Source organism: Coloeus monedula, assembly GCF_965178545.1.
Source record: "Coloeus monedula genome assembly, chromosome: 8".
Taxonomy (NCBI): Eukaryota; Metazoa; Chordata; class Aves; order Passeriformes; family Corvidae; genus Coloeus; species Coloeus monedula.
This window is the reverse complement of record NC_138788.1, coordinates 35,533,644-35,546,800: the sequence shown is the minus strand read 5'-3', so window position 1 is coordinate 35,546,800 and position 13,157 is coordinate 35,533,644. Positions and strand designations below refer to the sequence as shown.

Genomic DNA, 13,157 nt, shown 5'->3' with positions numbered 1-13,157 from the left:
CCCCTTCCTCCTCCCTCCCTACTCCTCCACTGCCATGTGTGGTTTTTAATAAGAAGAAGAATGTGGAGGCAACATTTTCCAGGCAAGGGGAAATTTCCTGTTTCTTTTCTGTTTGTTTAATAAAGTGTGTAGTTGACTGTAAAACTGTAGCTACTTGGTTGTGAGCGGGTAATTCAGGCGAGTGTCAGGATTGCTTCTTGATGCACTTTTATATACTTCAGGGCAACATGTTTAAAGCCTTTTTTCCTCTTTTTTTCCCCCTTTTTTTGTTATTATTTTAATGCTGCATGGCACAGGCAACTGAGATTAATAAGAATTAGGCAAATGGCTTCTGCTTTTGTTTCGGTGAGATAGTACCAGCCGTCTTGCGGTCACACAAAGGCTGCCATTTAGCAGGGAGCACTCCCTAATTCTCTTGGCAGGGGTGCCATTGGGATCGGATACAAGTGGGTGGCAAAGGGGAGGAGCGGCAGGAAAGGACAAGCAGGCTTTGTGTATTAAAAATGAAACAAAAGCACTTTATGCGCGGGGCTGCGTGCAACAAGCGGCGCTGCCTGTGAGCCGGGGTGGAGTTTGAGTTCTCTGTGGCTGCAAAACCTTGCTTTTCTTGCCCCCTTTTTTTTTTTTTCTTTCCATAAACCTTTCCTCCTCTCCCTCTTCCTTAGCAAGCTCTCCCTGCACTGCTGGCCAGGCTCTGCAGGCAGCTGAAAACACCTTAAAAAAAAATATATATGTGTTGAACAATACTTGCCCCAACTTTGCAGGAACAGCTGGGGGGGTTCTCAGCAAAAATCAGCTTGAGATGGCGTGGGAGCCACCGGATCTGGGGGGCTGCTGGGAGGCAGAGCTGATCCTACCCCAGCCTCGAGGAGAGCTGGTGCCCAGCTCCGCAGGGGGGGTGATGCTCATGGTTTACTCAGCGTTGTATCCTCGGTGGGGCGAGCCCGTGGTTCGGCAGAGTGAAAGGGGTTAATGGCTGCGATGTTTTATCGCAATTTCGGGGGGAGTGGCTGCTGTTTAATTACTTTCTGATCCGTGGCATACCTCGTTCTTAATGAAGCAGTCGCCTGCAGAACAAACGTGCTGTATGAGCCGGGCTAGCTTGGTTTTGTCAGCCCAAATGTCTCGGTTTGAATGTGTTTGTGCAGAGGTAGGAACCAGGACGGTGAGGAATGGATGCAGGGTGGTGGAAAGGCAACGGGAGAGGCAGGCGAGGAAAACAGAGCACGGTTTAAGCTGCAAACCTGCCAATGGTTTTTATTAAAACGTAATTTCCATACATTATGTGCTTCATCCTGTATTGATTTGCTTCAAAACTTTCCTTGTCGAGCTGAAATAAATTCCCTCCTGGAAGTAGGAGAAACGAGAGCAGTTCCTGTGAGTACCTCTCGGGTTACAGCCACATTCATCCTCAGTGACTGCACTTGAATGTGTGGGCAAGGGTGACGTGCCTAAGAAGCCTGTGTCATCATGCACAATTACATCCCTAATCCCAAGCAAAGACACAGATGCTGTTGCAAAAAAAGGAAAAAAAAAGCTGTGTTTTGTTTGACTTTGAAAGAAGCTTATCTAAGGGCAGCATAGTAAACCTGTTATTTTGGGGCTCGGATTAAATGTCAAAGTTTCAGATAACCTGTGGTTTCATCTTCCGTGTGCCACACTCACAGGAAGCCACTCCAACCTCTGTGTGCCCCCTGCTCTGCCTTGAGGATGGTCCTGGTCCCTGGTGGGCTCTGGGCTCCGAGCTTGGGGACAGGGATGGTGGCCAGCAGGGCTGGCACCACCACGGCCACTTTGCCCCTACATCAGATTCCTTTGTATTTGCAGTTGTGGTGTGAGGCTGGCAGGTGATGCTCTAAGCCTTGGAGATCATACACATTAGTAAGCATTTAAGTCAGTGTTATAATTCACTCGCTTGTTAACCTGAGAAAATAATCTGGCTGGGTGCAGTGCTGCCCAGAGGGATTGTGTAAGCACTCGGAGATTTGGGCATGTTTTTATTCTTGCTTATCTGCTTATCACAAGCTTCTTTCCCTTATCCAGATCGTCTCGGCACTCTAGCCTGCCTACTGACACACTTGCACTCCCATCTGGATGAAATGCATGCAAACAGAATGTACGACTTCCAGTAATGGAGACCTCAGTAGGGAAGGGGGAGGGAAGGACCTGTTCTAAAAGCACCCACCTGTAATGCTGAAAACCTTCAGTCAGGTCTGCTGGATTGGTTGGTTCTTCATTTCTTTAGGCAGATTCAGTGAACAAGGAATGGAAAGCCACTGAACCCACTCAATTAAACCTGCCTGTTTCCATGGAGTTATGTTTTCCCATGTAAAATGAGTGTAGCTGTGTGAGTGTAGCAGCAGTGCTGGGTCCCTCCCCAGGGCCATGCTCTTGGTGCTCGCAGGTCTGGGGTTCATCACTGTGGCCAGTAGTGCCCATGTGTGTCACACCCACATCAGCTGGGGAAGGTGCCCCCACAAAATACCCCAAAACAGTCCCATGGAGTTCCCTCAGCCAAGCCCTGGGCTTGTCCCCCTCACCAGCACAACCACTGCATTTAAAGACCAGGCAGATGTTGGCTGGTAGCCCTGGCAGGTTCTTGTGCAGAAGTGGGGTTTGGTAAGGAGAGGCTTTGCTAGGGCTGCTTGTGTGAGCATTTGGAGACTCAAACCCAGACCCTCTAACCCCAGCCATCTCATGGTGCAGCAGCAGAAATAAAGCACAGTATTGTACCCGGAGCATCTGGTCCCCTCACCTGTGCTCTGCCCAGAAACTGCCTGGGCAGGTGAGAAAGATACCTGAGATATTTTGTAGGGTCCTAATGTCATAAACATCCTTACTGAAAAGGCAGAGTAGAAATTCCCAAGTGACTTGTCCCAAAATGAACCAGTTAATCCCCAGCAGAGCAATAAATAGGATATAAAAATCAGCCTTCTGTGGCCTTTGGTGGTGATCAATTCCTTCACCTCAGCCTGGAGAACGTTGGGTTTACAAAGATGAGCTTTGCTGTTCCCATGAAACTGTTAGTAGTTGTTTGTGCATCAGAGTATAATCTTCTGTGCTAAAGAGGTCTTCAGTGTCCTGCTCTTCCCATGATTTTCCAGTAATCCTTTTTGAGTGATTCTCTGGACTTGTCTTTCTGAGGTGGTCAGAACCGTAAAGCCATTCCCAAAAAAAAAAGGGGGGCAAAGCCACAGCTGTGTTCCCAGTCCCTTGGCCAGACTTCACCCCGTGTTGCTGTTACCCTGAACCTGCTGAGCAGGGTGTCAGCAGGTGCTGCTGCCCCTCACCTGGCAGGGAGCCCCGCTCAGGGCGCGCCGTGTAAAAGCCGCACTCGCTGTGCCCGCAGGTATCCGCCCGCAGATCATGAACGGCCCCATGCACCCCCGGCCCCTGGTGGCACTGCTGGATGGCAGGGACTGCACCGTGGAGATGCCCATCCTGAAGGACCTGGCGACGGTGGCGTTCTGTGACGCACAATCAACTCAGGAGATTCACGAGAAGGTACCGGCAGAGCTGGGGCGGGTGGGGGCAGCGGGATCTGGCCTTGCTCTTCCACATCTTTAAAGCACCTTCCAGTGCCTCAAAGGGCTTCAAGAGAGCTGCAGAGGGGCTTTGGACAAGGTGTGGAGGGACAGGATACAGGGAGTGCCTTCCCACTGCCAGAGGGCAGGGTTAGATGGGATACTGGGAAAGAATTCTTCCCTGTGGAGGTGGGCAGGCCCTGGCACAGGGTGCCCAGAGCAGCTGGGGCTGCCCCTGGATCCCTGGCAGTGTCCAAGGCCAGGTTGGACAGGGCTTGGAGCAGCCTGGGACACTGGAAGGTGTCCCTGCCTGTGTTTGGAAAAATGAGTTCCCTTCCAACCCAAACCAGTCTGATTGTTTGATTTTTGAGCAGAAAGTGTACAAAGCTTCACTAGGAGTCAATCAGCAGATAACATCAACAGAAGCCAGTGCAGATTAAAATTAATTCAGGCTGTTTTAGAAGCCAGATGTTAGTTTGGGGGAAAAAAAAGTAACTTTTTATCTCTGCATCAGGTTTTTCACATCAATGTTATTAACGTTTCTCATGTTTTTTGAAGTCTGTGGTGCTCTTGCTGTGGCTTTGCTGACACCATCCCACCTGCAGCTGGTGGGTGTTCACAGGTGCTGGGTGCACCTCCAGCAGCTCCTCCCTCTCCAGTAGGGAGTGGAGGAGGTTTGGGAATCATTCAGGCAGATCCATGCAGTGTGTTTCTGCTTGGAAGCTCAACTTCATGTAAATACTTCTCTTAAAAGTATTATTTTAGATACCTCAAATGAAGTTTCAAGTGATCAGAAGTCACTTCCAAGATCTGGTAAAGAGGAATACAAATAGCATCAGTGCTGGTCTTGGCAGATATTAAATTTGGGAGAAGGAGAATGGGAGTTTTTTGTGAGATATTGATAGATGAGCCAGGCTTGGGGGGTTTGGATGGGTCTTGGGTTTCCAGAGCACTGAGGTAGCTTGTGGCGAGCACCAGTGAAGGTCTGGATCTTCACTGAAGGGGACAAAGCCCAGCCCTGTGTGACTGTGTAGCCTCTGCAGAGCTTCTCAGGTCCTCTTGAGAACAGCCAGGAAAGGTGGATGTGAACAGTGTGGCAGGGGTTTGGACATGCACAAGGAGGTTGAGGTGTTACCAGTGTCACACAATCCTGTTCAGAACCAACAGACACTGCTGCAACACCTAATTCCTTCCTAAAAGCAGACTTACTGCTGCTTGGAAGCAGAGGGGTTTGCAGATAACCACCTGGAAAAGGGTCCAGGTGAGAGACAGACGTGGTTTTCATCTGCCTGGTCTGCTCAGATGTAACATCACGATTTGCAGATAATTCACCAAATCCATTCCCAAAGGTGTTGGTGGGTCACAAGCCTGCTGGTTTTGGTGACACATGGCTCAGACAGCAGGTCAGCAGTGAAAGTGTCCAACTCACTGTGTCATATTCCTGGTTCCTGAGCTGCAGGTGTCCCCCCCCGGCGGCTCCTGACCCCTGTGTGGTGTTGCAGGTGTTGAACAAAGCCATGGGGCCATGGTGCACCACACCATCACCCTGACCTGACCCCTGTGTTTGTTGCAGGTGTTGAATGAAGCTGTGGGGGCCATGATGTACCACACCATCACCCTGACCCGGGAGGATCTGGAGAAGTTCAAGGCCTTGCGGGTCATCGTCCGAATAGGCAGCGGCTACGACAACATCGACATCAAAGCTGCCGGGGAGCTCGGTAAGTCCCAGCTCTGCACCCTGACTCCCTCCCCTGTCCTTCCTTTAAAGCCTTTAAAACAGGCACGAGGAGCTGCTGCTCCCACGGGACCAAGCTGGCACAGCAGAGTTCCAGGCAGGACCTCCATTCAGGCCCCAAAATTACGGGTGCAGTTTACATTTTTTGCACACAGAGAATATTATGACAAGAAAACTTGACCATGAAGTGAACAAAACAGTGCAGTTTTAGAAGGCAGCTTTTGGGTTCTTAATTGTGTTAAAACTGCCCTGTCTGAATCCCTCATTCCTACGCTGTTCCGAGTTCCAGCTGCCCCCTCATACTGCTGGATATTTGCATGGTTGTTCTATTTCTGGCACAGGAGAGTTGATACAGCTTTAGAAAAATTGAAGGAAGGGTATTTTATTATATTTTGTTAGCAAGATCAATCTCTTGATCTGAGCTGGTTCTCTGAGTCATGCCCGCTCCGCTGGGAAGGCGCTGCGTTGGATGGTGGAGCAGGAATTGTGTGTTGGGTTGTTGCCACCTCCTTTGCCATCTCATCAAAGGCGCCTCAGGAACTTGAAAAAGGCTTTTAGTGTGGATTGCCAAAAATAGGGAGGTCTCGTTGTCAGACAGTGCTGGGGCCACCCAGTTTCCAAACTGGTTTGGGTGGTCACAGAGACATTTGGCTGCACACCTCCAGCTGCAGGAGCTTGATTGTATCCCTGGTTTTAGCAGCTGAGTTAGAGCAGGTTTTACTCATCTGATCCCAAGATTCAGTCTATGGAGCAGACCTGCAGTAGTGTTTGGGATATGTTGTATTAAAGGTTATCTCTGGGGAAGTGAAGAATAACAGCCATTCCACCTGAGCCATTTTACAGAGATAATTGCGATAAGAGAGTCTCAAATAGTCATTCCTAAAAAAAGCAATTCTCAATATAGTGAATTGTTTTCTTTTTTCAGGAGAAGAACAGTGTCTTCTCAGTGTAATGGTTTCTTCATGTTTTTAACTCTTATTGTTATTATCCATTATAACAATGTTCTGAGGCTTTGAACATCAGGAAAGGAAAGATATAACGAATAAAGTAATGGGATACTGCAGCATAATCCTTCTTTTTATACTTGGCAAATTGGGTGGCCAAATGATGTGGTTTCAACTAGAAAATGTAATGACTCCCCACAAATGTAGCGTAAAGTTTAATTGGTATTGCTTTCCATAAGGTAGTTTTTAAACCATGCAGTCAATCAATGACCGGTCTCTGAACACAGTGCCAGGGCCACCCACTGGCTGGGCTGGGCACCAGCTTGGAACCCGTAAAAGGGTGGGATGTTGGAGTTGAACCATCTGCCCGTGGGTGTTTAAGGGGCAGAGAGTAATACCAGCTTAAGGAGCTCCTGGGAAGGGCAGCCCGGTGTCATCCCACTCCATGAGCAGGGTCCCTCAGCCAGGGGACAGGAGCTGATTTGTGTGTGGCCTCCGCAGGGATCGCCGTCTGCAACATCCCCTCAGCCGCCGTGGAGGAGACGGCCGACTCCACCGTGTGCCACGTGCTCAACCTGTACCGGCGGAACACGTGGCTGTACCAGGCGCTGCGCGAGGGCACGCGGGTGCAGAGCGTGGAGCAGATCCGGGAGGTGGCCTCCGGAGCCGCCCGCATCCGCGGAGAGACGCTCGGCCTCATCGGCTTCGGTGCGTGGGACAACGGGGGCAGCTCCTGAGCAGGGCTCAGCGCCTCTCACTGCTCCGGGAAGAACCCACAACGAGCATTTCCAAAACCACAGAACCACTGCAGTGGATCGGTGTGAAATAGGGAGAACATCTCACATGGTTTTTTGGGGAAGGAGCTTTTTGTGAGCTGTGGTTGAGTCCTTGGAGGAGCACTGGTGGTGTTCTGGAGGTACCACTCTGCCGTCCTCTCCCCGACAAACCCCCATCCCTGAGCCACAGCTACACCAAGCCAGCCCTTCCTGAGCCACTCTGCCCTGCACAGTGGCAGGGCTGTGTAAAACAGTCTGTCTTAAGTTCAGCCACAGCTGTAGAGAGTTTTAGCCTTAGAGGTGGGATCAGCTAATTAATGCCAAAAGCTCATATGAGTGTGTTTAAATGAGGAAACAGAGGCAAGGCAAGGGAATATCTGGGGAGCCCGGCAGGCCCCAGGGGACAGTCCTCAGGTTCTGCTGGGGGCTCAGCCTCGTGGAGACAGGGAAGTTGGGCTCAGTTAACTGCCCCTGTCCCTTCCCTTCGGCACAGGTCGCACTGCGCAGGCGGTCGCGGTCCGAGCCAAGGCCTTCGGCTTCAACGTGATCTTCTATGACCCGTACCTGCAGGACGGCATCGAGCGCTCCCTGGGCGTCCAGCGGGTCTACACCCTGCAGGACCTGCTCTACCAGAGCGACTGCGTCTCCTTGCACTGTAACCTAAACGAACACAACCACCACCTTATCAACGACTTCACGATTAAGCAGGTAATTATCACCTCGCGTGCACAGCCAAAGAGCTCTTTGGTGGGCAAGCCCAGGGTGCAGGAGCTGGCCACAGATCCCTCAGCTCCCACAGTGAGCCAGCACCTCCAGAATAGCTGGCTGCACCCAGGTGTGTCTCCCCACAGTGTTTAGGGGAGCAGTATCCTGACAGGTAAATGATCCCCACCCCCGTGGTGTGGAGGTGACGGCAACAGTGGGTTTAATTTGCCAACACCAACCAGAGATGGAGTTTCCATGGAAAACCCACATGCAGCGGGATGGGGATTGCTCCGGGGCCGGAGCACAAAAAGTGGGATGCTGTCCCAGCTGGAGGCAGCATCCTGGGGTGGGGGTGAGGATTGGATGGGGTCACTGCACCCAGCTGACGGTCATCCCTCTCCGGGCCGGCGGCAGATGAGGCAGGGAGCGTTCCTGGTGAACACGGCCCGCGGGGGGCTGGTGGACGAGAAGGCCTTAACTCAAGCCCTGAAGGAGGGACGGATACGAGGGGCAGCGCTCGACGTGCACGAGTCGGAGCCATTCAGGTAAAGCTCTGGCTCTCGGGGCTGGCCCTGGGGTGGTGGCCCTGGGGTGGTGTTGGTGTCACCGTCTGTCGTGGCAGCCACTGAGTGTCACAGCCCTTTGTCACACAGCCCCAGCACTGAGGGACAGTCCTGCTGTTGTCACCTTGCAGCAGCCATCGGTTGTAGTCCAGCACTGGGGTTATGGGTGCTCAAAGGGACACCGGGAGCTTAGAACAAGAACCCAGCCTGTGCTTAAAAGAAAACCCAAAACACTCACTGGGCCATGAGAACAAAGTCACTGCACTCGGTGTTGGGCATTTTTGCCCGCAGCCTGGGAAGGGTTGGTTGTAACTCGGAATGCAGCTTCTCTCACCACAGAAATATTTAAGGAACAAAAAGTTTGCTCCTACACAAGAGGAACCCCAGTGTCCACCTCCTCCCATCCTGGGCTGACCCACAGCTGTCCCTGTATCCCCACACTGCTGCAGACACCCCCAAACATTATTCCCACGAGAGCATTAAGCCCAGCCACTCCATGGGTTGGTTTTTCAGCCCCGTTGGCTCTTTTTTGGTGCATTTTCTGAGCCTTGCACAGAAGCTGTGCTTCCTCCCCAGCACTTCTGTGGCCATTTTGGGCTGGCAGGACTGTCAGGCCAGGGAATCATGGAATGATTTGGGCTGGAAGGCATCTTAAAGGTCATCTAGTTCCAATTCTTTGCCATGGACAGGGACACCTTCCACTAGAGTAGGTTAATCCAAGCCCCATCCAGCCTGGCCTTGGAAGGAGTGTTGCATATGCAGAGGGCAGAGCACAAGCCTTTTGCCATTCATCTTTTATTCGCTGCTTAAACATTGATTAATCTCTTTGCTTGTTTTCCCCTGCTCCCAGTTTTGCTCAAGGCCCATTGAAAGATGCTCCCAACCTGATCTGCACCCCGCACACAGCCTGGTACAGCGAGCAGGCGTCCCTAGAGATGAGAGAAGCTGCTGCCACCGAAATCCGACGTGCGATCACAGGTACCCAGCCCCTGGGGACGCTGGGCTTGGCTCCCTGGGTGCCTGCAACAGGAGTCAGGAGGAGCAGAGACAGGGATTCACCCTGCCTGTGTCCCAGCAGGACACTGGGAAAGGGATCTAACCCCAGTTTGCTTCCCAGTAAAAGAGCTGAGAACCCAAACACTCCTGTTCTGTCATTTGGGGATGTTTGTGGTTGGGTGAGGGGTTTTGTGTTGTTTTTTTTTTTAATGAATAGGGCAAAGACTGGTGACTGGGGAGAACAGGACAGGGAAGTAGTAATTGCTGCCCATGTTACTGGTGCTAACCCACACAGTGGTGCAGACACAGCCACTGTGGATGTGACTTCTGCATTCCAAAACCAAATCCTTTGGTGGTGGGCACAATACTCCAGCAAAAGGGTGCTTCTTTTGTCCTAAAAGCTGCCATCCTTGTGAAGGTGGAAGGCACAGCTTCATGTCTGCCTCCAAAGCAGGGGGCTCAAGGGAACAGCTTCCCAAGTGTTGGGAGTGAGGGTAGGAAACTGGTCTCCAACCCTGCACCTCAGGGCAGCCAAAACATCCTCCTGAAACAAGGAACATGGAATTTTTTTCCTTCCGTCCTTTACACTGACAGACACAGTGAAATTATAAACACTGCAGCTTTTTAGAGGGTGATAAAGCTGGGCCCTGCCTGACACAGACTCACCTTTCTCGCCAACTGCAGGGCGCATCCCAGAAAGCCTAAGGAACTGTGTGAATAAGGAATTCTTTGTCACGACGGCTCCGTGGTCAGTAATAGACCAGCAGGCGATTCATCCCGAGCTCAATGGTGCCACGTACAGGTGAGCAGGAGACATGGGAGCACCGGGAGAACGGGAGCACCGGGAGAGCCGGAGCCGCTGGCACGGCAGGGCTGGGATCCAGCTGGACAGGAGGGGGGACACCCGGGTACCCCGGCTGCTGTCACTCCTTCCTGGGGACCAGCACGGGCAGTCACTGATGCTGCTTGAGCCACCCACGGGTGGGTAGAGCCTCCCTTTCCAGAGCCTGCATCCCTCTGGGCTGGGAGTCACTGGACTCTCTGCTCCTGGCCCTGACCAGCTTCTGTGAGCCAGGTCCACCTCGAGGGTTAATGAGCCAGGAGAAAAGCTCCAAATATAGGGCTGTAGTCAGGTGACCTAATTTCCACCTAAATCCGAGATTAAGGATTATTTACTGCGCTGTTTAGATGGCTCCAAGCATGCTGGTAGGAGACATTAGGCTCAAGGAGCTGGAGCATGGGCTCATTCAGGGTATCACCACTGCCAAAAATACTGAGCCACAAAATACCCTGCAGGGCACATCAGGTCATGTTAGGCAGGAGTTACCCAGCAGCAGAGCCCCAGGCAGCTCCTGTGCCATGCAGGCCACAGGCAGTGAATACTCCCTCTCACCAGAACGTCCAAACCTGGAAAAAGCCTTTCCCAGTCCTGCTCTTGTTCCAAAACACGTGGGTGGTGCCATCACCTGAGGACAAGCCTTGGCTTCCCAGCTTAACCTGTCTCTGCAGGGAGCTTCATCCTGGCTAAGCTCCTCGGGAGCTGCAGCCCCGCAGCCCCTGTAAGCTGGCTCAGCTCCCCACCTTCACAGGCAGGTGAAATTCCCTTCCTCTCCTGGCTTCCCAATCCGCCTTTCCCTAGGGCAGCAGAGCCACAGGGAGGTGGAAGCTCTCAGGCCTCATGTGGCTACAGAGCTCCAGGGTTCAGCTTCAGGGTTTTGTCCTCATTTTCCCACATCACAGCTGAAGAAATTCTTATTCTCCTTTTTCAAACTCACTGTTGTTTCTTGAAATGTGTGTAATTCCTCCTGCTTTTGGAAAAGATGGATTAGATCTGATCCCATCTTTCAGCTGTGCTGTTCCATGAGGAAGATGCAGCTCACCTGCCACACAGGGAAAATTTACAAACCAGGTGTCGGTGTTCAAGGTATTCACACACAGGGATGCAGTCAGCACACCAGCATCTGGGGTTTCAGAGAGCATTCCAGATGGTTCCTTACCCAGTTTCCCAAAGGAGAAGGCTTCCCCCTGGCTCAGGAGGCTGTGAGAAGGCACAGAACAAGCTGCAGTCCTGGTGCTGTAGCGGAGGGTGCTTACCCAAGGCACAGCAGTTAATGAGTAACTCTGAGCTCTCCCTTGTAACTCAACAGGAAAACCAAACCTGGCTCCGGGAGGGAAGTGGAAGCTCGCTGCTGTGTTTTCTCCACAGAGGTGGTGGGAGTGATGGGTGTGTGATGAGCTCTGCTGTGACAAACCTGCCTCTCTCTGTCCCCTCTGCCAGGTATCCCCCTGGGATGGTGAGTGTGGCACCGGGAGGAATCCCAGCAGCTATGGAGGGCATCATTCCCGGAGGCATCCCCGTTACTCACAACCTTCCCACAGTGGCACATCCTTCCCAAGCTCCATCGCCCAACCAGCCCACAAAACACGGGGACAACAGGGAACATCCCAACGAGCAATAGCAGATAATTTAAAAACCATTCAATAAACTTAGGACCAAGAGACATTGGAAAAGAAGTTATACATGAACTAAAAGAGAAGAATTTGATACGAAATTTGTAATGTTGATTTTGGACAGACGCATCATTGATGTTCCAGTGTTCCCGACAAAGCGACAGCAGCCAAGACTGGGGAGGAGCCCTGGAGAAGTCACCTGCTCCCTGCAGCGCTGAAAACTAGGATGTGATACATTAATGAGCAACTTCTGTTCTTGTGTGTTGAGTTTCCTTCATCTGTGCATCAATCACATGAATAAAAATGAATTTCTTTTTCCCCCTCAATTCCTTGGGAAGGACAGGGCTCCTGCACTGTGTCCAGGCCACTGAATTAAGCCATCTTTACAGAGTGAACATGTCAGAGGAAACCATTGTGTGGCTTCAGCCCTTTCCTTTCTCTTGCATCTGGTGACCTCTCCTAACGGGGGGCAGCAGTCCTGGCTTAGAAGTGGAAGAAAAAAAAAAGGCAAACACTATTCCTCCTCCTTTTTGCAGTCTCACAGGGCCAGTGCCATTAACAGAAGTTCCTGCCAGGTCTAAGTTCCAGCCATTCCAGCCGGGATCCGTGGGCTGGGGAGGGCAGAAAGGGCTCTTGGCACTGACCACTGCCCTCCCAGGCTAAGGAAAACCAAACTGCCAGTCTCTTCTCTGCCCAATACACTGAATAAAGTAGCTGTGCATCCACCTATGCCCTGCAATGATGCAAGAAAAAATAAAAGAAAAAAAAGAAAAAAAAAAAAAAGGAAAAAAAAAAGAAGAAAGTATTAAGTTTCACACACTATTTGTACTCAAATATATTTTCTCAGTTTTAAATCTGCAGCTATTTTATCAAGTGGAAAAAGTCTTGAGCTGGAAAGGGTTCAAGAATAATGTTGCATTTCCTTATGTCTCAGGAAACACTTTTTATGGTAACTTGTCAGACTGTCTATGAACAAAATCCACTTTTTTAGACATTGATAAAAGTCTTCTTCACGTGATATTTTATACAAGAACACTTCAAGATGTGTTATTAGATGTGACTGATTTTAACAAATCCTATTAGATTTGTATCAACTAGTTACATGTTATATTCATAGTCTTTTGTGAATCATCGCCTTTTTGTTTTTAAAGATGGCCTGTTTTGAGCCTTTGTATGGGTACATTCCTGTTTCTGTGACAAAAAAAAAATCTTGAGCTGTCCCAAACAGACAAAAAAGAAACCAATGGCTATCAGTATGTTTTGTTTTAGTGTGTTACCGTTACTGTATTTGTTTATTGTAAAGGTGGACATTTAGCGTTCAGTGCAGTTTTCAATAAAAAGTGATAAAATTTCTATAATTTCTGAAAGGCAAGAGCTCTCGCTGCAATCTGGGGCTTTTGGAGACACTGAGAGGTAACCATAAGGTACAGAAATGTAATTCTGGTCACACTTGGCAAATATTT

General features: G+C 50.7%; 1 protein-coding gene across 1 annotated transcript in view; it reads left to right on the top strand.

Moving 5' to 3' along the window:
• The window catches only part of LOC309575637 (C-terminal-binding protein 2), a 131,829-nt gene extending 119,019 nt beyond the window's left edge, over positions 1–12,810 (top strand). The window contains exons 3-10 of the mRNA XM_082286288.1: positions 3,350–3,504; positions 5,098–5,242; positions 6,705–6,911; positions 7,473–7,687; positions 8,099–8,229; positions 9,098–9,225; positions 9,928–10,045; positions 11,522–12,810. Of these exons, the coding sequence (XP_082142414.1) occupies positions 3,350–3,504; positions 5,098–5,242; positions 6,705–6,911; positions 7,473–7,687; positions 8,099–8,229; positions 9,098–9,225; positions 9,928–10,045; positions 11,522–11,702 (1,280 nt within the window). The 3' untranslated portion in view covers positions 11,703–12,810. The remainder of the gene's footprint in view (positions 1–3,349; positions 3,505–5,097; positions 5,243–6,704; positions 6,912–7,472; positions 7,688–8,098; positions 8,230–9,097; positions 9,226–9,927; positions 10,046–11,521) is intronic.
• The last annotated feature ends 347 nt before the right edge of the window (positions 12,811–13,157 follow it).